Below are 25,702 nucleotides of genomic sequence, written 5' to 3'. Positions count from 1 at the left end.
GGAGACTCTTCAAGGCTGATGTCACGTGTCCCAGGGCCTTGCTCTTACAGAATGACTTGGGCGGTGATTCTCAGTTGGGAACCTACATGCTGCCTTGAGAGGCAGGTACTGCCTGCCTTGGGGCTTCTTGGACTTAATGCTGCTTTCCCATCTCCCTTCCCATAGACCTGCTCCCGCTCAGGGGGGCACACAAGCATCTGCGTTCAAGAATCTGCCCTCTGTGCCCACCCATACTTTCTCTCCGATCTCCCTTCTTTCTCTGTGGCGGTCTTCACCAAAAGCAGAACGCAGGTGGGGAACCCTGGGGACCTAACATGGGCTAGACACCCACTTGCCTTTCATAGTGTGAATGGGAAATAGCCTCTGTGGCTCGCGCGTGTGAACACTCGGTCCCAGCTGACAGTTCTCTTTAGGAGGTTGGAAGCTTTGGGGCTGGTGGCAGTGGGTTACTGGGTGTGGGCCTGGAGGCTACAGCGCAGCCCGGCTCTGGCTTGAAGCACTCTTTGTTGGCATCATGCACGAAGCCGTTGCTACAAGCTCTGGTACCCACTAACTGAGCCTCTCGGCCACCGTGCCTCCCCCACCACGACAGACTACACGCCCTGAACTACAAATCACGCTAAACCTCTCCGCTCTTAAGTCACCTCTGTTAGCTATTTGGTCACAGTGATGAGAAAGCGGCCACTGTACTGCCAATGGGGGGGAGGGGGGGTGAGTCGCTTCTGTGTTGGGGGAGTGGAGGGGCCACCTGGCACTTCCTTCCCTTGAAGGCTTATGTAGGCATTGACCCTGACTGTCCAAGGTCGTTGGGGGCCCTCCCAGAGGTGAGTGAGCAGCAGGGGGGGGGGGGCGGCGGAAGCAGCTCGGGTTGGCTAAGGGTGTACACTCCAGCTAGGAGTTAGCTCCACACACACTGTGCTGACCTCAGGGCAGATGACCTCAGGGACATGGCGTACTGGCTGCAGCTGAGCAAGCGCAGGCCTTGGTGCCTGGGCCCTTGTGCAGTCACAGGGCAACAAGAAGAAAATGACCGATTCTTCAGGGCTGTTAAAGGCCCTTCTTGGGACAGGCCCAGGACAGGTATCAGAGCCATCGAAAGAACGGCAGCCTGGAGGACTTGTGTTATCAACCTTTACCCATCAGGGAACAACATGGAACTGGGAGGTTGTTTCACCGTTTACCAACAGCAATGAGGGAGCCTGAAGCTGCCAGCAGCAGGTACAGGGTGAAAACTTGCTATGCAAGTGGGAAGGGATGGAGATGGAGACCGGGGTACAGAGGGGCACTGGCGATGGAGACCGGGGTACAGAGGGGCACTGGCGATGGAGACCAGGGTACAGAGGGGCACTGGTGATGGAGACCGGGGTACAGAGGGGCACTGGCGATGGAGACCGGGGTACAGAGGGGCACTGGCGATGGAGACCGGGGTACAGAGGGGCACTGGCGATGGAGACCGGGGTACAGAGGGGCCCTGGCGATGGAGACCGGGGTACAGAGGGGCCCTGGCGATGGAGACCGGGGTAGAGGGGCACTGGAGATGGAGACCGGGGTAGAGGGGCACTGGAGATGGAGACCGGGGTACAGAGGGGCACTGGCGATGGAGACCGGGGTACAGAGGGGCACTGGAGATGGAGACCGGGGTACAGAGGGGCCCTGGCGATGGAGACCGGGGTACAGAGGGGCACTGGAGACCGGGGTACAGAGGGGCACTGGAGATGGAGACCGGGGTAGAGGGGCACTGGAGATGGAGACCGGGGTAGAGGGGCACTGGAGATGGAGACCGGGGTACAGAGGGGCACTGGCGATGGAGACCGGGGTACAGAGGGGCACTGGAGATGGAGACCGGGGTACAGAGGGGCCCTGGCGATGGAGACCGGGGTACAGAGGGGCCCTGGCGATGGAGACCGGGGTACAGAGGGGCACTGGAGACCGGGGTACAGAGGGGCACTGGAGATGGAGACCGTGGTACAGAGGGGCACTGGCGATGGAGACCGGGGTACAGAGGGTCCCTGATTCTTCAGTGACTGCGGATCCACTTCGGTCGATCCCACCGGGCCTGCCTGGCCAGGCCCCACGACTCCTTCCCTGGAACCCTCCCCACAGCATCCTAACGGTGTCCTGATGCCACTCCCCTTCCTGCACCCCCCACTGCAGACCTCCACAGCAGCTGCTGCAATGTCCTCAGAACGAGGGGTTCCGGGAACCGGAAGAGGCGGGGAAAGCAAAGGGCAAAGGGGACAACTGAAAACACATGACAGCTCTTGACAACTGGGGACAGAGTCTACATGGAAGATGGCAACGCCACCTAGGAAATACCCTGCCCGGGAAATACTCAGTGATGCTAATTAACACTTAAACTGGACCGCCATCATGATTTCAGATACAGCAAGCGTCTCCCATAGAGCACAGGAGAAGACAGAAAACAGAGTAGCACGCAGAGGGACATTGTCCACAGAATCCAGGCGGGGAAACCGCACACATTTCTTGAAAATAACCTCAAGTAAATAAAAATGGTGGTTGTTGTTGTTGGTGGTGGTGGGGATCTACCATTTGTGAGAGAAATAAAGGGTATGTATGCCTGTGTCTGGTCATGTGCCTCTTAACTAGATCCAGGGGACTAGAACTGGGAGGACAGATCTAAGGAAGGTAAGAAACCATTGTCTGTCAGATGTGACGATGGGTCTTGGGGTGATGCTAATTAACACCCTTTCAAACATACAAACGGAAAGAACTGGTAGGAAAAAAAATGACATTTTTTGTTGTTATTTCCTCAACACTGTATTTGCATAACATTTACATTGCAGGTTATGAATTAAAAAAAAATCACAAAGATTAGAATGAGAGAAAAAAAAACCAGGGTTACCCACAGGTGATAGGAACAGAACAGGAGCCCCCCACTCTCATTTCCCCCTAGCTAAATTTGCATATGCTTCCAAATTTCCATACGAGGGGGAATTTCAGCCACTGTTGACTCAGGATCTCAAATATCACCCACAGGAGGGAAAGAGAGCCCAGCCAGGAGGCAGAAGCCTGGCCTCCGTGCACAGACAAGTGAGGGGCAGGGTAAGGGACAGACCCTGCTAACTCTTCCCAGGAGCCTGGGACGTTCTGCAGAGGTGTTGCTGCAGCTCTCTCTCAGGTCAGAGAACTTTCTCGGCTAACAAACCCACCCTCGCGTCTGAAGTGACAGGATACAGTGCAGTCTCCACTGGGGCGGCCCACACGCTATCCTGATTGTCTGTGGAAGATAAGGACAGAGGAAGGCAGAGTTGAGAAGGTTCCCCGGGGGGTCTGGCTGAGTGACCTTACTGTGCTGGTGTTGAGGTAGATGGACACAGCTTTTACTTTGTGTGGCTTGCTTATTATTTGGATTGATTTTTCAGTGTGTTTTAAAAATCAGCCCCTGGGAAATTAAAAATCTGAAAATAAGGAAGGAAGCAAACACCTACTCCTTCACCACAGAGAATTACAGCATCTTCTAAACTGTACCTGAATGCGGGAGCCTCTCCAAACCTGTTAGTTCTCTCCATCCTTGCAATGTCTCTCCAGGACTTCATTCAGATTCAACAGAAAGCAACAGGCGGTGTGGAAGTATCTCTTACAAAGCACTCCCGCCCCACTTGGGCTCACAGGGAAGGCAGGACAAAAGCCTGGCTTCTCTGCCTTCGTGTTGTGTGTTCTGTTAACTTTGGTTTACACGCCTGCCTGCTTGACTCTGCAGAGGTACGTGAATAAGAGGGACCATCCACCTAGCCTGTCGGGTCCCCCTTGAAGACTGAAGGCACAGGGCTAAGTTAGTTCTTGTCTTAAACCTGCAGTCACCCTGGATCCCACCAACAGCAGAACCTCCCAGGACAGACCAACCCTGGAGGAGGGCAATTATCCCAGGGTGAGGCCATATCTTGGATCTTCAATCAAGGATTGTTGTCCCCTCGGGCACTAAAGACTTCTTCAGACCACATTGCAGAACCAGAACTGAGACCATGACCAGCTAGACCACACCTTCATCAGGACTGCAAGTCCCAATTCTTAAAGAAGACTAGGTTGGGGATCACTAGGCCCGTTCCCCATCCTTCCCAATGTGGCCATGCCGATTCAGCCTCCTCTCTCTGCTTTTCCCCATTACTCTTCCTAACCTGCCGGGGCTACTGGAGCCAGAGTTTTGCTCTAAGACTCTAGTTACATTAAGAGCCATTGTTCCTTAAAGCCTATGTGGTATGAAAGCCATGCTCACCTGCATACTACCAGCCATGGAGCACCAAGCCACCTCCAAGTCCAGTGAGAGTAGGATGTGGGTCCATAGCACCTGCCCTGCTCAAGGCCTTTACAGCTGTGATCATGCCCAATGTCCATACCTTCCCCCTTCTAAACTTCTCAATAAAATTAACCACAGGAAGTCCCATGACAGCAAGGAGAACAGCTTAAAAAAATGAAAGCTATGCTATCACTAATTACAGAAATAAATCAGGTTAGACATCGCCCAGCTCCCACAGTCCCGGGTTCTAGAATACATTCCTGTCATTGTTCTCCTTCAGGGGAGGGAAAAAAAAATCATGCCAAATAAAAACACAAATTATCAACTTATAAAATAAACTCACACTTAGGTACATCTCATACATTGGGGGGTCCATGTTCAAGTCACAGACTTTAGGAGAGAAATGCAAGTCAAGACCCTTGGGCTGTAGTTACAGCTCAACCCCACTCAGGATGCAGCCTCTCTGGGACTGTTTCTTCATTTATATAATGGAAATGGGGCTGGAGGGGGGCTCAGTGGTTCAGAGCATTTGTTCTTCTTGCAGAGGACCTGGATTCAGTTCCCAGCATAAATGCAGACAAACCCTCATATACGCAAAATAAAAATAAATAAATCTTTAAAATGGAAACAGCTATCTGCGGCTTATTGTTTTTATGGGGGCAAAAGGAAAAATTGCTAATCACAGGAACATGCCTATAATCCCAACACTTAGGAGGTAAAGGCTAAGGCAGGAGTGTCATGATTTTGAAATCAACCTGTGCTGTACAATAAGACTTAAAAAAAGTGATAAAGTTAAAAGAATTAAAAATACAAAGCTCAAAGCCCATGGAAATTTCACCCAGTTCACAGTCCACGTCCTGAACTCTACCCTCCCTCCCCGCTTCTTACTTAATCTCATCCATGCATCCCATCTTCTCTTCCACGACATGTGAACCTACAGCTACAACCAATAATAATGTCAACTACAGGCTCATCCAGCTATCAGCGAACAAAACCCATCGCATCACGCTTACTTCCAACATAGCGACTGCCTTTCCTTGCATCCCTATGTGGCCGACTCCGCCTATAGTGAGGCTTCGTGCAGAAAAAAGGACACCCATTTCTTCTGAGGTCTGTATGTTCTTCAAAGCCCCAATGTGATAATAACAAACGTGGAAATCAACACAAGCGTCCACAAGACAGAGGTCACCGCCACTAACAAACAGGTCATGCCCTAACATGGCTTCGCCTCCTGGACCTGGCTGGGGTGGCATTAACACTGAACTATAATCATGCCTGAGTCTGGGGTTCTTCTGTGCCACGCCCTCCTACTGGGGCAGAGACTATACAGAGTTCTATGCCCATGCTGGAAATCATGGAGTGCAAGCCCTCAGGGTCTCTGGCTCAAAGCTAGCATTAAATTAGCCAAGTCCAAGTTCAAACAGCTGGAGTGGAACAGAGGGCAGAGGTGGCAACAGAGGCTAGAGTGCTCCAGTGACTGCTGTGCCAGCTGGGGCTGGCCAAAGAGCCCTGGCAGGCAGTTGGTATTCACTAGAACCAGCTCCCCCTTCACAAGACAATGAATCCACTGTTAACCGCCCAGAGACTTGATTAGTATTTGCAAAAAAACAAAGTGGAAAATTCCACCTGTGTGGGTGGAAACTAGACTCAGTATGTCAACATCCCTCACAGCTTTGTTCTCTCCCGGATGGCTACAGCAGAGTTAACAGAGGTTATGGCTCCAAGGGAATTTCCCCACTTGGGAACATGGAGATATTAGAATTAAAAATTTAATTGTCTTATGTCCCTGCTCTACATCCATGCAGTGAAGTTAAACCCTTCAACTTGCTTCCCTGACTCTGGTTTCTTCTGAGTTCCTTGCTGGGTCTGCTAGAGTGACAGAGTTCCATGTCATAGGTGCACGGGGAAACTGAGGTAGAAGAGACCAAGAGCTTTGGTCATGGCCGAGAGATAGCAAGTGAATCTTGGGAGTTTCAGCTGCTGCAGTAGTATCACAGAGCCTGTTAGAAATCCAGGTGACAGACAAAGAAGTCTTCCAGGCTCTGGACCAGACTGTGACCTTCTCCTACATGATGGCAGAATTCCAAAGCAATCTTCCTGGGCGTGAAGAGTTAGGCATGGCCTTGGAGGAAGGCGTGTGCTAATTTATTCTGGAATTTAATGAACACCCACCGAGCCCCTGGGCAGGAAGACATCTTGTGCCAGGTGGCTCTCGTAGACTTGCAGACTGAATCCATGACCGAAGACATGCGGAGAATCTCCCAAGATTGCCTCCTTTGGATTCCAGTCAGCTCTTCCCTATCGTGGTGGCTCACTCACTTAGTTGTTCAGGAAAGGAAACCTCTGAGAAGAACAAGAGCTTGCCATACACCCTGGAGAAGCAGCTAAGCACTCTCAGGGCTAGGAGACATCTAAGCAAGTGGGACCTTCCCAGCAGATCACCTTAGAGGCTGAATGTTCACAAGGCTCATTGGAGGGTAGGGTGGGTACTTGCGGCCTGAGAGGATAGAAATTCCCAAAAGATAGACAGGTGCATCCTCTTGGCCCAGGTGTGACCCCATCTCTGACTGCAGGACCGTTTATATTTCCTTTTTCTGCCCACTCGATGTCCTGACCACAGGCCACAGGTACACACTCCTGGTTCCAGAGTCAGGGTAGTGTCATCCGGAACCCCGTCATCACTGGTGGGGGAAACCGTGTCAGGAGGCTGGCACTCTTGCCTGGGCATTCTCCCATATCCACAACCCTTTCCTACCATCACCTCACCTGCCACCAGATTCTCCTCTGCCTGAGCCCTTTCTCCAAACAAAACTATCCTATACCCACCACAAGCCATTTCCTCACGTTTGGCCCACCTTCTCTTGCCAAGGTCAGGAAAGGCCACTCTGGGGTTCCTGTGTTCACGTGACACCGAGAATTCTTACGCTCGATGAAATGCCTCTTACCCACCTTTACCCCTCAAGGGCCAAGAAATGGCTGACTCACAGACCTGTCCCTGGGCCTGACCTCGCTATCCCTGCTGTCCCAAAGCCCTTGACCTTTGCCCTGAGCTTACTACAGCGGGGTGTGTTCTGCCAGGCCGGCTCCAAGCCTGGCCCGGTGTTGGCACTCAGCTCTCACTGAATGAACACGCTGGCAGTCAGCTGTGACGTGCTCCTCTGAGAGGGTGTGTTCCCCTACTCAGTATGCGGACACACAAGTTTTCCAACACTGAAGACTGACTGCCACCTAAACACCGGTCCTAGCCGGGCGGCGGTGGCGCATGCCTTTAATCCCAACACTCGGGAGGCAGAGGCAGGCGGATCTTTGTGAGTTCGAGGCCAGCCTGGTCTACAGAGTGAGATCCAGGAAAGGTGCAAAGCTACACAGAGAAACCCTGTCTTGAAAAAACAAAACAAAAACAAACAAACAAACAAAAAAAACATCGGTCCGGTTCCGCAGCCCCATAAGACAATGCTCTTGGACTGAAACTGGAAAACATGGCCACCCCCACTTTGCTTCTGCATCAGGGCAGGCACTTCAGCCTTGGCTGTTCCTCTCACTGCACTCCTCTTTAGTCCAAGAGCGTGCATCAGCGGTTCACCTTTGCACCCTGGCAGCCAGCAAGTGTTTACTGTTCAGAAAGGCCACCATGACAGCTAGAAATGTTCCCAGGGACCACTGGGCCCAAGCAGCTCACAAAGGTTGAGGAAGGGCCCCAGGGTGGTTCAGTTCCAGGATGAGGATGGGTGGGGTGAGGCTACACCTCCCTTCTGTGAACCTCCTTGGTCAGGAATCAGAACAAGTCTCTCAGGCTGGGGACTGGGCCTGTTCCATGTGGATCAGAAACAGAACCTTCACCTGAGTCTCACAGGTAAACTGAGTCTATATCCCAGTAGGGCTTCAGCAATCCCAGCTGCTCTCCAGGGACAGCCTCTCAACAGGGACAAGTCAAGACTTCTGCCCTAGGGCTCCCTCCAATTCCACTATCTACAAGTTTGGTAACACCAACAGTCCCTGACCTATGAAGGGCTGAAGCAGCCGAATTCCAGGCTCTGTAGGCCTCGTCTAATCCCAAATAATACTGGAGTAGTCTCCTCTCAAGCGATTTCATCTCCAAAGGATGGTCTCTGGACCACCTTCCCAGAATTAAGGTCTGAGAGGTGGAGAAGCGGGAAAGTTTCATTCACGCAGCAGCCCTGCCAAATGTCAGGACTTCAGCTCTGAACCCACAGTGCTGAGGCGCCAGCTTCGGGACCCCAGGTGAAACCGCCAGACCTCATTCTACAGAAAGACACTTAACCAGAAAGCCTGAGCAGCCGGGGTAGATTCCTATCAATATTACCTTGTAACTGGAAGTTCCTGTCAAAGGCTTCCCCAAAGAAGCCAAGGAGGTTTCGGCTCGAGTTCCTCCCCCTTGTCTTTCTGGGACTCTTTCTGGATAAAGGAGGCTCCAGGTCCTCCCGACCTACTACTCACCAGGGACAGCTCCGCAGCTGGGCAGGGACGATCGGCGGCGGAGAGCAGGAGCCGGGCGCACAGAGAAGACGGTGGCCGTCCGCCCTCGCCCTCTGCGCTTTAACTGGCGGCCTGGAGCGTCGCGTGCTCTCCTCGGGAAGGGCCGGGCTGCTAGGTCGGGCTCGGGGCGCGGGTGCGGTCGCCCCACCTAGCTTGCGGCACACACCTGTGCGCGGGGCTCGACGCGCGCCGCCGCGGCTGCCAGAGTTCCGTACTCCCCGGCCCGAGTCATTCGCACCCCGCCCACCCCCGCGAACCCCGCGGGCGACAAGGCCGCCGCCACTTTACGGTCCTGGGACCCGGCCAGCGCCCGCCCCAGCTAGGGCAGGGCGGCATTGTAGGAGGCGGAGCCCGGAGAAAGCTGCCGCGGGCGGGCACCTGGATAAGAGGACCCTGAACCGCCCGCCCCAGCTCCGCGTGGTGGTGGGCGGTGGCTGGGTCATGTTGCTGGTGTTGCTGAGCCTGGCTGCAGTGTGCGGGAGCACCGTGCCCCGAGAGCCGGTAAGCATCCCCGTCCCTTTTTTCTTGGTTTCCCATCCTTTTACCAGAACCCGGACAGGCATAAGACCCGACAGCTCATGTTTCTAGGAAATTGTCCATGGACCACCCTGTGGAAGGGGCCAGATTTGCACCCCTGAGGTAACCATAATGGTTACCTTGCACTTTCACCATCCCTCTATTCCTAGCCTGGAAGGCGTCTTGCTGGAGACATGAGATTTAGGTCTGTCGTAGATGCCACCCTGGACATTTGGGCTCATCGAGTCTTTTTTTTTTTTGGTTTTTCGAGACAGGGTTTCTCTGTGTAGCTTTGCGCCTTTCCTGGAACTCACTTGGTAGCCCAGGCTGGCCTCGAACTCACAAAGATCCGCCTGCCTCTGCCTCCCGAGTGCTGGGATTAAAGGCGTGCGCCACCAACGCCCGGCTCATCGAGTCTTAGTATTCTCCGTAATAAAATGGTGGACTCCCACAGGTGCCATGCCTCACCCCCTGGTTCATGGTGACTAGCCAGTTTCGCTCACATCTGTGTTGACCCACCTCCTGGGTCATCAGAACACACTGTGCCTGTCTGCTTGCTTGCTTTTCCTTGATTGCTGGGAAAGCCAAAGCTAGTATACGGTGTCCTGAAGCCATCAGCCACTGTCCTTGCCCTCTCTATACAACAGAAAACGGTCCTGGGGCATTTGCTGTGAGGACAACCGAATGGGCTTTGTGAATGGTCGAGCTGTTGCTTGGCTTTTCCCTATGTCTCCTCTCATTATGGTCAACTAGATCTTAGTTCCTAGTGGATGGCTCATTTGTTTAAAAAGAATGCCATAAAGCAAAGGACCGTGGATGACTTCACCCAAACCAAATTTGCCCCACCAAAACCTTTGTTTTCTGCTGTCACAAGATCTTTGGAAATGAAGAAGCTGGGATCCTCGAGTCCTTTGGGTCTGTCACATTGGATCTTACCACTGACGATCGCTAACAACTGAAATAGACATTTGAGGCTTTACTATTTCACTATACTATTCCCGAACCATACTATTCATTATTTTCTTTGTGTAAACTCCAGAGGGTTTATTGAGTACTGGCCTTTCTTAGACATTGATGAGTCTTACTTTTTGAAAGCTGTTTTAGAACGATGTGATGAAATCACAATTGCCCCCGGTTTTCTAAGTAGCTCAGCTGAGTCTAAGATCAAAAAAGAAGTATGAGATGAGCCTGGGGAAGGTACGGTGGGCTTCTTCACTGCTATCCGCTTTCTTCTCTTTGCACAGCCAAAGGTTCACTTGGAGAAATCAATAAATATCACAGTCCTGAAAACCAGCAGTTAAACATTAGATAGTTAAAGTACCTCACAATGGCCATCAGTAATCTGAGGCAGGGTTGTGTGGTTGTGAGGAAGGGTTGTGTGTGTGCACATGAGTGTGAATGCCTGTGAACATGTCCTCAGAAACCAGAGGTGTTGAGTTCTAGAGCAGGAGTTATAGGCAGATGTGAGTTGTCTGATGTGGGAGCTGGGACCTGAACACTGGTCCTCTGCAAGAACAGTGTGCTGTGTTAACTCTTGAGCCATCTCTCCAGCTCCCAGCTCATCTTTTCATTGAAAACTTGTCACTTGTGCATACATCTAAGGAAAAAGATGGTGTTTGGCCTTATTTGGTAAAAAGAGCATTGTGGTTTGCCGGCTTCAACATGACATTTGGTTTCTCTCTTTCCCGCAGACTATTCAATGTGGCCCTGAGACTGGTAGGTGCATTAGAGAATGGATATTTGGAAGCACAGCTGGACATTAAGAAGGTCTGAATCAGGCAGCGGGTCATGGTAGACCGGGCACGTGGTGATGCATTGCCTTGTTAGCTAATGCCAGTGAGGTTTTCAAGGCAGAATTTGGGGAGTAAGGGTGTGTTTGAGATGGGCTGGGCTCCCAGTGAATTAGCGCACAGGTAGAGTAGAACTCACCATGCTGAGTGGGAAGCAGTGTCTGCCACTCCAGAGAGGGACATCAGTAGTGGTGGCAGGGGCTACGCCATTTATTGTTGGGAATGGAAGCAGATGTTTTACACATAGGTACCCGACATGGTAGCCTTTGAAGAGTGAATGGGTTTCACCCAAGAAATGTGAATGGTGAGAGTGAGCAGGACGGGGTGGTGGCAGCAAAGGTGAAGAGTTGAGAAAGTGGTTGTGATGTGGGCTAGCTGTCTGAGTCCAGGTCTGAGGCATGGAGAAATCAGGACTGACGTTAGTGAACGTCTCAAACTAAACACACATGCACGCACACCTGGAACATCCCAAGTGCTATGTAGTTTGGGACCATGAAATGGAGAGAATTTATTCAGATGTATAAATCAGCCAGCATCCAGAGGAAGTTTGGCTTTCCTTAGCAGAAGTGAGTTGGGATCAAACAGGACAGATCACTTGGAGGAAATAACTTCTGACTGGGCCTGAAATTGGAGTGTCATAGGAAGTCTTCCTGCCTTTCCCCAGGGCCATCTCCAGAGTGGATGGTCCAACACACACTCACCCCAGGAGACTTGAGGAACCTCCAAGTGGAACTTGTTAAAACAAGGGTTGCACCAGAGGATTTTTCAATTTTGATGAACATAAGCTGGATACTCCGGGCAGATGGTAAGTTTGCATCAGTCAAAGTATCTACTAAACCAGAAATGTGAAGGATATAGGACCCATTAATTCCACTCCTAGGCACGAACCACAGACGTACATAGGCATACAAACCAAAGACACATCCTAGGATGTATACAATAACACCATTCATAACAGCATCCAGATGACCAAGAGCCTAAAAGAACCACAAAGTGGAAACTTTGCAACTCAACAAGGAGAATTCTCTCTGTGTATGTAACAACATGGATGTCACAAATACAAGCTGCCAGACTCCAAAGAGCTATACAGTTGTGTCAGTGATTATGCCTACAGTAACACATGGAAGAACAAAACTGAGCTAGAGCTTCAAAGGCAGGATAGGGCTTTGGGGGCTACTCTGGCTCAGAAGTGATTGAAAGGAAGGAAGCCCAGGAAGCATCTGGGAGTGGGCAGTTCTTGGCCTCTACTGGTTGTAAAGCTGTGCCAGGCCACTGGTGAACAGTGTCATTCTGCAGTCAGACTTCACTGAAGAGATGGCTCCCCTAGTTTAGGAATAGCTCTGGCTTGGGCTAATTTCCCACTCCCCAAATGGCATCATGGAAGTCCTGGCATTTCCTCCAGATTATGCAGAAAGCAACATGTAAGTTCCTTAGACCCTAATGCCTCTGCTTGTGGTTTCCATTTGCCCACGTTAAACTTGGTTAAGTCAAGAGTCCATTTACCCAGCACCTGGGCGACTTTAACAGGGAGATTGTGGCAAGTTTGAGACCAGCCTGGGGCATATACTCGGTTCCAGGACAGTGGGCTCTACAGGGTGAGACCTTGTCTCAAAAAACTTACGGTGATGGTAAGAAGAGCCAGGAGAAGGATCCATTTACCTGGGGGAAATGAGTCAATGACAGACTTCATCAGTACATTTTTCAGAGTAGTGAGAAAGGCAGCCACAAGCAATGTGAAGGGATGCCTCAAAGGGAGTTCGCTCTGTGTGAGGGACCAGGGCAGGACCCCAAAAGACTCCTGTGAGATGCTATAATAGGCTTTGGCCCCACACCAAGCAGGTCTTTGGTCAATGTTGTTAAACACTTTAAAGGGATCTTGGAAAGGTAGGGATAGAGACAGAGAAACAGACCCATGACAAAGAATGGTCTGCATGGGCATAGGGCAGTCAAAATAGGCACAATCTGGTACTGATGTTTGGGCAGTTTTATTTAGGGAAAAAAAAAAAGCCAGTCAAAGCTAAAACCTGAAGCATCTTCTAAACTAGAAATATGCAGTGTATAGGACCTATTAATTCCATTCTTAGACATACCCAACGGAAGTACCCATATGAATGCACTGAAAGACCCCCAAGCAATCTGTCACTCTCAAGAGACCTAGAATGGGGCCGATGGCATCACTAACCACAGGCACTTTATACAACTCAGGCCAACCTAGGAGTAGAGCTCCTGGGCTTTGGAATTTGGGTTTGCATCTGCTGCTGCTGAGCTGTGAAAGCTCAGGCGGAGTACCCCTCAAGACTCCCAAAGCCTCATTCACCCCATCTGCACATTGGATGCCACGGTACACGGCAGCTGAGATGAAGCATTTAAAGGATAGAGTACTGCCTGAGCCACATAAGTGCTAATAAAACACCTTCCCACTTCCCTGTCTCTGCAGCCAGCATCCGCTTGTTGAAGGCCACCAAGATCTGTGTGACTGGCATAAGCAACATGCAGTCATACAGCTGTGTGAGGTGTGATTACACAGAGACCTTCCAAAGTCAGACCAGACCTTCCGGCGGCAAAGTAAGCGCTTGCAGGCCCATGGCTGTCCTTGACAGATGGGCCCTTTGCTTGAGAATCATGAATAGCGGGCCTCAGAAAAGCCTGTGATGCAGAGCAAGATGCCTGGCGGGTTTAAACGCCACTAGTCTGCCAGGGCCTGGGGATGTCAGCATCTTTGAGACTCATTGTCCAACAAAGTGAGGGGAGCCAACTTGAATTATATCCTGGCTCTGAAATGCCACTCCTCTCCGATTCTGAGTTATATCAGCAAACTGGGCTGGGCCCTTCCCTACATAGACACTGACCAGAGACCTGTCTCAGCCGGAACATGGAGATTAATGGCAAGTGAAAAGGGGGCTGAATTTAGTCCATAGGATACACAGGGTAGAAAGAACAAATCCTCCAAGTTGTCCTGACCTACACACACACTGTGGCATGATCCCCCACAAGTGCTCCCACACACATACACACACAAGCACATATACACACACACACACATACACACACACACACACACACACACACACACACACACACACACACACACACTGTGGCATGATCCCCCACAAGTGCTCACACACACATACACAAGCACACATACACATACACACACACAGTGGCATGATCCCTCACGAGTGTATACACACACACACACACTGTGGCATGATCCACCACTAGTGTATACACACACTTACACACACACACACACACACACACACTGTGGCATGATCCCCCACTAGTGTATATACACACACTTACACACACACTCACACACACACTGTGGCATGATCCACCACTAGTGTATACACACACTCTCACACACACACACACACACTGTGGCATGATCCCCCACTAGTGTACACACACACACACACACACACACACACACACACACACACACTACATAAATGTGAAACATTCACAAGTGAAAACAGCCGCCCAGAGGCCCTGCTCTTGCACTTGCTTTGCAGTGGACCTTCTCCTACGAAGGCTTTGCCGTGGAGCCCAGCACACTCTACTTCATCGGGGCTCACAACATCCCCAATGCTAATATGAACGAAGACAGCCCTTCCTTGTCCGTGAACTTCACCTCTCCAGGTAAGCTGCCCCACCTCTTTGCCTATTCCGTCCGGCTCACTATCTCACCTGTGGTGTGGCATGTGGTTTGGTGCAGAGTCTTGGGAAGCCTCCACTCAGGGTGGAGAGGGTTAAGTCAGGTAAGTGTGGGGAAGGCATGTTCCTGGGCACCAGGCAGGATGCAGGATTCATCATCTCTTCAAGCACTTGCCCTGGGCCGTACACACGGCAATGGTGATGCTCTGACTCTGCTTCTCAAGCCATCCAGGGTAACTTTGGTGCCACACCATTTACTCCATGGTACTTTCCAGCTGATGACACCAGAGCTCACTGGGATTTTTTTAAAAGTGAGTTTTATTTGGGGATGGTTTTTGAAAAGCTGTAAAAGTAGACAAAATTCCATGTAGCTCTCAGTTCCTCTGGTCGTCAGCATCCTGTTTTCAGGATACACTTATGAAAACTAGGAAGATAACATCAGCATATTTCTGTCAGCCAAACACCAGGCTTTGGGGATTTCGGCTGCTTATCCATTACATTTTCTTCCTGTTCCAGGGGCATTTAGCCCCGTATGCCACCACCTCAGCCTCCTCTGACCATAAGTTTTCATGACCTCACCAAACATCATATAGATCGTCTCCGATTTGAGTTTGCCTGGTGTTTGTTTCTTATGGAGGCCGGGGATCTAAGATTTGGGTATGAATCCCTCAGGAGGCATTGGGCCTTCCTCACTATGTCCTTTCTGGATGTAGTATGTGACATTGTTGGTGAGGATCATGCCTACTAGGCATCTGGGTACCCACTACCCAGAGCCTCGTGTCTAGAAGAGGCAGAAACTACATGTATTATTAGCTCCCACTCTTTGGTTTCCAAGTCACTTGTTGGTGACCGATTTGTGAGACTACTTACAGCTTCCACCGGTGGATGAATTTCTGTTTAACTGTAAAATGATAGTGTCCTGTTTGGATCTGCCATCTCTCTTGTATCTGAAGAGAGTGTATGTGGGGTGTGTGTGTGTGTGTGTGTGTGTGTGTGTGTGTGTGTGTGTGTGTGTGTGCTGGGCAAGGGGGTATAATAGAGATGCCTTTTACTCAAATGGAACAACTTTCATTCAAATTCCCAGGCTGCCTGGACCATGTAATGAAATATAAAAAGCAGTGCATTGAGGCGGGTAAGTAGATGTAGTGTTTTGTTCTTGTTATTTGGAGATACTCCTAACTGGGACCCACGAAGCTCCATCCAGCCTCAGACAGATAAAGAACTGAGATGTAGAGATGGAGGTTCTCTGTCCAAGCCACTCAGGGAAGGAGCTGTTTTGGGCTAAGCAGCTGTCCAGACTGGGACAGACTCTTCGCTGTACACAGCACAGCAACAGCGACAGGACACCACCCCTGTCCCTTGCCCAACTTTATCCCAAGTTCCACTTGACAGCAGTGCCCATGGAAAGCTGTTTTGTGATTGGAGGAGAGTCCCACTAGCCTTTACACCTGCTTATTACAACTGACCTGTGGTCAGTGGGGGCTCCGGGTACCTTGTTTGGATTAACAAAACAGGGTCCATGTTTGTCCAAGTAGGGCCCTGGAGGCCTCTTGAAAGCCTCCCTCCTCTATGGTCTGGACTCTTGGAAGCCCCTGAATTGTGAGGGGGCTGCTTTAGGATGGTCAGTCCCCCTCCCAACTTGGAAGGGTGAGTACAAATTTCCAAGCAGCAGGGTCTTGTGATGCTACTGAGGTCAGTGACATTGGCATTGCGGGGGTGGGGGTGCGGTGACCGTTCCTCCCACCAAGAGACCACGCTAAAAGAATTTTGAGACTCTAAGGGTGTGAGGTCCAGGACATAGGATGAGTCCTCCGATTCACTCCTAGAACCAGCTCCCAGCCAGGGGCTGAACCTGTCCCATCAGCAGGGGGGCTAACCTGTGCTATCATATATACATGTTCCTGGAAATTATTTGCAAGTCACATGAGTGAGGCAACAGACTTTCTGATCGTTGATCTGCCCGGGGGGGGGGGGGGGGGGATTCCTATAAGCTGTGTGATACTTCCTTCCTTCCTTCCTATTCAGTACAGCTGGCAGCCTGTCTTTGTGCTTCTCAGTTCCGAGCCTCAGTTCACTGACTCCATAGTTTAGAGCATACCTAAACTGAGGCCCCTCCTCCCACCTGAGAAAGGAGAAAACAGCGGCCCTTGCTCTCTTACCTCAAAATGTAGGGTGAGCATTGCATTGTATCATATAGACTGTGATCTGTACCTACCACTCCCAGCTCAAGGAAGCCATTTCTAGCAAAGCAATGGTATTTGGCGGGTGGGGTATGTATGTGTGTGTGTGTCCCTAAACTTTCTTGGACATCAGGTACTTTGTGATCCCAGGAACAGTGTTGGAAGATATACTATAGTTGAGTCCCTGTCTCTCAGCTGTGTGCCTAAGGAAAGCCCCCTTGGGGACTCAGATAAGGGAGGGGTTATCGGGTCACCCACGTGGTTCCCTCTCAACTTGTAGGAAGCCTGTGGGACCCAAACATCACTGCTTGTAAGAAGAACGAGACGATGGTTGAAGTGAATTTTACAACCAGTTCCCTTGGAAATACATACAACGTTTTGATTCTACACGACATGAGCATGCCGTTGGGGTTTTCTCAAGTGCTGGAGGTACTTTCCCCTCCCCCCCCCCCTTATTACCACCCCACTCCCAACCTCTGGCTTCAAGAATCTTGACGTACAGACACTTCAGAATGCCTCAAATAGGTTTTCTTTCCAGAGAGCCTAGCGCTATCTGTTGGCCAAGCATGCTGGGCTGCTTTGATTGGTGTAGCAGAAAGAAGCCTCTGTAGGCATTCTGGAGACAAATCTAAAACCAACTAAAGACAGAAGTTCTAGGCTTCTGAAGGGAGCCCTTATTCGCATGGTCTGAAGCCTCAGAGGTCAGTTAGGAGCAGTGGCTGCGGCGTCACTGGCAGGCTGTGCACTCACTCGGGACTTTCAGCGCCTGACTGTGTTTCACTTATCTGCACCAGAATAAACTGACGCGGACGTCTGTAGCCATCCTGGTGGAAGGCAGCGAGAGTGAAGGTGCTGTGGTGCAGGTGAGGCTGGGGGAGGGGAGGGCCCCTGGAGAACCGTTTCCCCCACCGTGGGTGCTTTCTGTATGTGCACGTGTTCGTGGGAAGCCGGGGACTGGACCCAGGACTTCTTGAATGCTGGGTACGTGTTCAACAACTGACACATACTACCCTCTGAATGCATTTTAAGGATGGCAGGTCTCTCCCCAGTGGTCTCCATCAAGCCGTGTTGCCGGGGACTCCTCATTAGTCTATAGCGGTGAGATAAAACAGCTGACTATAGTTGGGGTGCCTTTTGTTTGGATTAGCAGCTGTTGACTTTCCAAAGTGCTTTTATTGCTATTTTATACTAAAGATCTTCAGAGTAAGTCTGAGATCGGACAGTCATTTTATTTCCCCAAGTCCTCAGTTTTAATTGAAAAGTGAAGCTGCAGAAGTCTGAAGCTGGAAGGCTGGAGTCCAGGTCAGTGTGTGAACTTAGGACAGTAACTGTTCATCTTCTGGGAGCCTCAGTTGGCCCGGTGGAAAGAGGAAGTTGGAAGAGTAGGTACTGTCAGGTCCCTGTAGTTTACGACACGGAGGGTCACAGTGCAGCGCAACCACACCCAAGAGCCGTTCTCCACTCCCTGGAACGTGAGGTGCTCAGGATGGCCCGGAAAGCAGACCCTGGCACACTGCAACTGCGCCTTTCCGGAAGTCATGGACTTTCCTAGTGCCAGGGAACTCACCTACTGTTGTCCTGGGGATAGATTTGTACGTTGATTAGGATGTAGCCGCCCTTTTAGATAAGGAAAACACTATGTCAGTAACAAGCCCAAAGGTCAAGGGCATTGCAGGTATTTGGGTCTGGAGTCACCAGACTGGGTTTGTGTGCTACAGTGTAAACAAGGGGAAAATGTTGATGACCATGCCAAGAGGTGAAAGCGTTAAAAAAAAAAAGTTTGTGTTGGAAGTGTGAACACTGCCGTGTGCTTCCCCTTTCCTCAGCTGACTCCGTATTTCCACACCTGTGCCCCTGACTGCATCCGACGCCAAGGGACAGTCGTGCCTTGTTCAGAGACAAGTCCTCCAGCTAACAGTAAGTACCAGTCATTGCCACAGGCTGAGCAGAGGCTCAGGACACACAGGGCCCCTTGGAGATGTAACAGGTTATACTGTGTCTGTGGGGAGCATTAAGAGGTCCCTGCCTGTGTACCCTGAACTGGTGTGACAGAACAATGTCTGTGCTACCCCAGAGATCTCATAACCAAGTACGAACAAAGGCTTTATTTATGAAGACACTATCTTTTCAAAAGCAGGATGTACAGAAGGGGTAAAAAGAGTGCAAAATGGTTGTTTAAAGTGCCACAGGGCTGTGGAAAGTTACTGAGAATAAAGGACTGTGTGAGTCCATGAGGAAGTGTGCGTTTCAAGGTATTCCCACTCTCTCTGAATCTTATTTGGTTAACAAATCAGGAATACTGGCACCCAAAGACGCCTCTCTGGTGCCTGAGAGTATGTTCTGGAAAATGTCTCTGGATTTAGAGATGCGTCAGTTTTTTGCTAACAATGGACAAATAAGACGTTCTGAAACTAGCCCATGGGTGGGGCCAAAAGATGAAAACAGCCAGACAGGCTTTGGATAGCTTGACTTCTATGTGGGCGCACTGCTGTGGGTGCATCATGTATGTAAGTTCATCCTGAGGAACAAAGATTCTTCAAACACAAAAAACACCATCAAACTCTGGTTACCTCTGAAAATGCTTATGTGCTTGAGGAATAGAGACCTGAGTTTGGAGAACGTCCCTTAATTCCCTGTTGAGGATCTAGGGAGAGGGCTGGGGAGATCACTCAATGGGGAGAATCACTGGCAACCTGGTGTGATCCCTGGAACCCATGGGGGATGTAGAGAACAACAAATGCCCTCATGATGTACACACACACACACACACACTCTGTGGCACATGTGTGCCTGCATTCACACATATCACAGTAATACTTTTATTTACTGGTTGTGAGCCTAGCCTTTAATGGCCGGGCTATCTCTCCAGCCCACAGTAATAGATTTTTTTTGATAGAGACCTGGATCCTGGGTAAGAACCCTTAGTCAGCACACTCCCTAAAGATCTTCTAGCCCTTGGTTTGAAAAGGTCTAAACTTTCACCAAGGAGAGTAAAAAAAACCTGTTTACAAGTAGAGAAGGAATGTAGCTTTGCGTGCTAAGGGTGACTGAGCTGTTTCCTGCAGAGAGAAGCATGCTGGGAGACTGGCTGCCACTCATCTCGGTGCTGCTGGTAGCTACATGGGTCCTGGCAGTTGGCATCTACCTAACCTGGAGGCAAGGTAAGGGTGGTCGCTCTGAAGATACGCTGAAATCCTCCCTGTCTGAAAGGGAAAGAGAGCTAGAGGTGGTAGCGTAAACCTGCACTCTTAGCCCTTGGGAGGAAGAGGAAGGGGGATCAGTTCAAGGACATCCTCAATTACTGTTCGAGGCCAGCTTGAGCTACGTGAGAACCTATCTCAAAAAACCAAAAAGGACCTCGTAGTGTACCCTGCGAGTTGCTTCTGTATCATGGCAGAAGATTAACTCCATGCTTTAAGCTAAGAAAGCCACAGTAACTTTCATCTCAGGAATTCCTGCATTTACAGGACGCTGTTGGCGCTGTGTTAGTTAGCTCTAGGGTTACAGTAGCTTTGTGCATCGTCTTGTTGCTTAGCATAGTGTGGGGCTTAACTTTACAGCAATGTGGAGAAACTCTACCACCTGCAGGTAGAAAATAGTACAAACCACAGAGCTGACCCAACTCCTGATAGGACATGTAGAGGTCACCTCTCTGCCAAAGTACAGAAGTTTTAACAGCTTGCTTCAAACCCGGTGCCCTCAAGCCTAAACAGCTGCTGTGAGTTTATCTGAATATACAGAGCTTGACTATGAAGTCTGATTTACCAATGGGAGCTTAGAAAGCCATCTTTTAAAATGCTGTTAAGATTTAAGCATCAGTGTTTCAGGTATTTGAAGGAACTATCAGGGCTGTTCTTCCTCTGGCAGGAACAAATCCTGATCTTGGCTGACATTGTCTGGTGGGGCTCATTTATTGGGGATGGTTTAGACTACTGGAAAGGCCTGCTTTTTGCTACTCAGTTAACAAAATTCCTCCCCACAGAAAGGAGCTCCAAGACTTCCTTTCCTACTACCAACATGCTGCTGCCCCTCATTAAGGTCCTGGTGGTTTACCCGTCAGAGATATGCTTCCCTCATACCGTCTGCCGCTTCACCGACTTCCTTCAAAACCACTGCAGAAGTGAGGTCATCCTCGAAAGATGGCAGACAAAGAAAATAGCCGAGATGGGTCCAGTGCAGTGGCTTGCCACCCAGAAGCAAGCGGCAGATAAAGTGGTCTTCCTTCTTTCCAGCGATGCCCACAGTCTCTGTGACAGTGCCTGCCGCCAGAACAAGGATGGGGCCAGGGAGAACTCTCAGGACCTCTTCCCTCTCGCCTTTAACCTTTTCTGTAGCGATTTCAGCACCCAGGCTCATCTGCGCAAATACCTGGTGGTCTACCTTGACGGGGCGGACATCCAGGGCGACTATAAGGCTCTGAGTGCCTGCCCCCAGTATCGGCTCATGAAGGACGCCACGGCTTTCCACACAGAACTGCTCCGAGCTGCACGAAACATGTCAATGAAGAAACGGTCACGAGCTTGCCATGGCGGCTGTTCCCTGTTGTAGTCCACCCAGGAGGAGGGAGACCCTGAAGCCCTCCTACTCTTACCAATTCCAGTGACAAAAAGCTTTGTGTGGACCCTGAAGCTTACTCTACAGGCTGCGTGGAGGGAGTACTGTATCACAAAACTTGCTTTAGAAATGGAGTTTGCAGAGTCAGAACTTGAGGCTAGTCACTAGCAGGCTTTATGCCTATAATACAGTTAGAGACATTAATGAATGGAAGGTAAATTCACAAAGCTCAATCACAATCACATTTCTACCCAAAGCCCAATAATGGTTCTCACTGCAAAGTAAACATTCTGGCAATGAAATAACAAGGCATTTCCCAGTCAGATGTCCCGTCTTGCACTGCTCATGCTCTGTGCTGTACGCAGGACTGTTTAGCCCTGTAACATTTTAATGTGTTAATGAATAATCCATTTGAGTCACTAATCCGGTAGTTCCCTAAGAGGAAAAGCCTATTACACACACAAGCTGGACACATTTCGCCTGACCAATGACCCAGTGTATGTGTTTTGTATGACCCACTGTACTGTGTGCTATTCTGTATAGCACCTTCCCTTGCCAAACTTCTGGACAGGCAACTTCTTATTTTTATTGTACAAGTGCTAGGAACTGAACCTAGGGTATTGTACGACTAGACAAATGCTCTGCCCCTCAAATGCATCCCAGCCCCTCACAGGGGACTTCCCAGTAAATATAAAAACTTAATCAGCCAGAAATGGTAGCACATACCTTTAATCCCAGCACTCAGGTGGCAGAGGCAGGAGGACTCCTGAGTTCAAGGCCAGCCAGAGATACATAGCAAGACTGTCCCAAACAGTCTTTTGCCCAATTACCCATCCACTGTTCTAGTTCCCAGAGTTCATGGTTATTACGTTTCCTGTTCAAGTCAAAACTAATTCACTGAAATTAGCTCTCTTCATATAATATATCTTTTTATAGTCGATTACTTTAAAAAACAACCAAGGGCTGGAGAGATGGCTCAGAGGTTTAGAGCACTGACTGCTCTTCCAGAGGTCCTGGGTTCAGTTCCCAGCACCCACATGGCAGTTTACAGATTAAATTCACATCTTAACTCCAGTTCCAGAAGGATCTGATACTGCTTTCTGGCTTCTAAAGGCACTCTATATACATTTAAAAAAATTATTGCACACACACATCAGTGTTTTGCTTGCATTATGTCTGTGTACCATGTGCATGCCTGGTACCTGAGGTCAGAAGATGGGGGTGGATGCCCTGGAACTGCAGTTATGGATAGGAGTGAACCACCGTGTGGATGCTGGGAATTAAATCAGCATCTTCTGCAAGAACAAATGCTCTTCCCTACTGAGCTCTCTCTCTACACCCCCTAATGTAAATAAATCTTATTTTAAAAAAAACACCAAAAAACCAGTACAAGCAGTAATAGTACACAGATCTGTAACATCTTGAGTCTTCTAGCTCTTGACTTTTTTTTTTTAAGGTTTAATTATATATACAATATTTTGCCTGCATGTATGCCTGCATGCCAGAAGAGGGTGCCAGATCCCATTACAGATGGTTGAGAGCCACCATGTGGTTGCTGGGAATTGAACTCAGGACCTCTGGAAGAACAGCCAGTACTCTTAACCTCTGAGCCATCTCTCCAGCCCACAGGCTCTTGACTTCAATGAAGCAGCTTTTTCTTAATGTAAAAACCACAGAAATTATCTACATTAGCATATGTATTTGTCTAGTAAGTCTTTGTACAGCATCATGTTTTGTAATGTGATCCAGTTTCAGGTAGTTGATGTTAAATGTTTGTAACTAGAGGCTGGGCATGGTGGCACATGTCTTTAATCCCAGGGCTCCAAGGCAGAGGCAGAGAAATCTCTGAGTTCGAAGTCAGTCTGGTCTACATAGTCCCAGAACAGCCAGAGCTACATAATTGAGAAACCTTGTTTAAAAACAAAAACAGGTTTGTAATTGATCAGGTATGGTGGCAAATACTTTAAAAAATATATTTTTAATTATATGTAGGTGTGTGTGTCTGCATGTGGGTATGTACATAGAGTATAAGTATCTACTCAGAAGAGGTCAAAGGCATCAAACCTCCTAGAGCTGGCGTTACAGATGGTTGTGAGCTGCCTGACGTGCTGGGAACTGAACTCGGGTCTTCTGGAAGAGCACTGAGTGCTCTTAAACACTGAGCCGTCTCCCAAGCCCCTGTGGTAAACATTTTAAGTAGCAGTGCTCTGGAGGGATGCGGGCAGAGCTGTGAGTTCCAGGATAGAGGGAACGTTTGTAACTGCACATTAGCCGCAAAGGTCTTGTTTTGGGGTGTGGCTTAGTGGCAGAGAATTTGTATATGATGTACAAGACCCTGGGTTCAATCTGCATCAATGTAAAAGGTCACATCATGCACTCTAATATGTCTTATGAATAAATGAAACCCAAAAGACGCATGAAGTGCGAACTCCCTGCATCCAGCTTCGTGAGCGCGACGGCTGAGGCCGCACTAGTGTGGCAAGGCTGTTACTTGGCAAGACAGCTGTTGATGCTTTACAAACACGAAGATGTGGATAGCTTCTGTCACAACCTGGACCAGAAACCACCTTCCTCTGAATCCACATCTACCGCTGTAAGAGATGCTCACGGGAGAATGATTACCGCAGATACGTCATGCTTCTGAAAGCACAGAGCCGATTGTAAACTCTGTTCCAGCAGCCCAGAAACATAAAATCATATTCTGTAAGTTAGGCCAAAAACATAAAAGGACAGATAATTTTCAAACTATATATTTTCAAAGTATATATCCAAATGGTATTACCAGGTCAACCCTTGCTACATCAGAGGACCCCCTCTCGGTTCTAACCACTGAGCTTCACCTGGTCACGCCTATAGTCCCGGCAATTCCTCCATCTTAGACTTCTACATTCCATGCCTATCTCCAGGTCTTATCTGTCCCTACTTTATCAGTCTCTCAATCCTCCCCAAGCCAATTCTGGTGGTAGAGCTGGGAGGAGCAGATATATAACGGCAGGCGTAGGCAATTCTGCTCTACCTGCCCTGCCTTCCCGGGTCTTGGCCCCAGGTTGCCTGCCCTGCCCTTGTCTACACCACGTCTTTTCTTTCCCTTGCTGCAGCTCAGAGGCTTCCTAAGGGCCACACTACCAGCAGTAGGGCTGGCTCTATTAGGTTCAACTTTTCTCCAGAATGTTCACAGATTGAAGTCAGCTGATCACAGTGAACTCCAAAAGCCTTTACGTGGTTCTTCAGGAAAAGGTCAACTAGAGGCTTAAAGATGAAGTTAGTTATGAATTACAGCAGCCACCTGCTTTCCGTGTACAAAGCAGGGTAACAACTCTAAATTAGATTGTTCTGTTGTTGGGTGGTTCTCTGTGGAGCCCTGGCTGTCCGAAACTTGCACTGCAGACCAGGCTGGCTTTGAACTCATGGAGATCGGCTTGCCGCTGCCTCCCGAGTGCTCGGATTAAAGGTGTTCTAAATTATTATTATTATTATTGTCGTTGTTGTTGTTGTTTTTTTTTTTTTTTTTCCCAGACAGGGTTTCTCTGTGTAGCTTTGTGCCTTTCCTGGAACTCGCTTTGTAGACCAGGCTGGCCTTGAACTCAGAGAGATCCGCCTGGCTCTGCCTCCCAAGTGCTGGGATTAAAGGCATGCACCACCACTGCCCGGCCTAAATTATTCTTAAATCCTGTCTGTTTAGCTTTAGGAAGGAAACAAGATTTCCTTTCCAGGTACTGTGTTGTTTCTATCCCTGCACCTACCCTAGAGGAAACAGTAACAAAACTAGCCAGCCCAGCCTTTAAATCCTAATCCCTGCCTCAGGAAACCTAGTTCTGAATGAGTACTTTGTAAATCAAACTTTTTTTTTGGAGGCGAGGATCGAACCCGGGGCCTTGTGCTTGTTAGGCAAGCGCTCTACCACTGAGCTAAATCCCCAACCCCAAAACTTTGTTTTTCTTTAAAAAAAAAAAAACAAAAAACAGAACACACACACACACACACACACACACACACACACACACACACACACACACACACACGGTGAAACAGAGAGCAACCCCAAACAGACCTCTTTAGATCCTAACTACTGCTAGAGAAAAGGGAAACCACCACAGCTGGTTCCTGCAGTCACACAGCACCCCATGTGGCTGCACCAGGACAGACCGCTGGACAGCAAGTTTTCCCATCAGGGAGGGTTGGGGTGGGGTGGGGTGGGGTGGGGTGGGGTGGGGTGGCAGTATGAAACCTTGACGAAAGGTTAAGAGAGTAAG

The 25,702-nt window shown here is 49.5% G+C and overlaps 2 protein-coding genes across 5 annotated transcripts in view; one reads left to right on the top strand and one right to left on the bottom strand.

Moving 5' to 3' along the window:
* Chdh (choline dehydrogenase) overlaps positions 1-8,955 on the bottom strand; it is a 36,164-nt gene extending 27,209 nt beyond the window's left edge. The window contains exons 1-2 of one of the 2 annotated variants that reach the window (XM_076544151.1): positions 8,714-8,955; positions 6,428-6,936 (exon numbers count right to left, since the gene is read on the bottom strand). In XM_076544151.1, coding sequence (XP_076400266.1) covers positions 6,428-6,504 — 77 coding nt within the window. In that variant the 5' untranslated portion in view covers positions 6,505-6,936; positions 8,714-8,955. The remainder of the gene's footprint in view (positions 1-6,427; positions 6,937-8,713) is intronic. The other variant, XM_076544152.1, reaches the window with a different exon arrangement.
* Positions 8,956-9,051: 96 nt separating this feature from the next.
* Il17rb (interleukin 17 receptor B) lies at positions 9,052-21,591 on the top strand. Of its 3 annotated transcripts, none has more exons than XM_006981537.4 (11): positions 9,052-9,253; positions 10,960-10,984; positions 11,723-11,863; positions 13,496-13,623; positions 14,574-14,700; positions 15,800-15,847; positions 17,176-17,324; positions 17,690-17,758; positions 18,722-18,812; positions 19,961-20,056; positions 20,878-21,591. In XM_006981537.4, the coding sequence occupies exons 1-11, from the start codon at positions 9,194-9,196 to the stop codon at positions 21,441-21,443; spliced, it is 1,500 nt and encodes a 499-aa protein (XP_006981599.1). In that variant the 5' UTR covers positions 9,052-9,193; the 3' UTR covers positions 21,444-21,591. The 3 variants fall into 3 exon arrangements, with proteins under 3 accessions (XP_006981599.1, XP_076400270.1, XP_042140439.1); XM_042284505.2 differs by having other exon boundaries at positions 9,113-9,253; positions 10,960-11,035; XM_076544155.1 differs by lacking the exon at positions 15,800-15,847.
* Positions 21,592-25,702: the final 4,111 nt, after the last annotated feature.

Source organism: Peromyscus maniculatus, chromosome 9 (genome assembly GCF_049852395.1).
Source record: "Peromyscus maniculatus bairdii isolate BWxNUB_F1_BW_parent chromosome 9, HU_Pman_BW_mat_3.1, whole genome shotgun sequence".
NCBI lineage: Eukaryota > Metazoa > Chordata > Mammalia > Rodentia > Cricetidae > Peromyscus > Peromyscus maniculatus.
The sequence above is the reverse complement of the archived record's forward strand: the minus strand, read 5'-3'. Positions and strand labels throughout refer to the sequence as shown.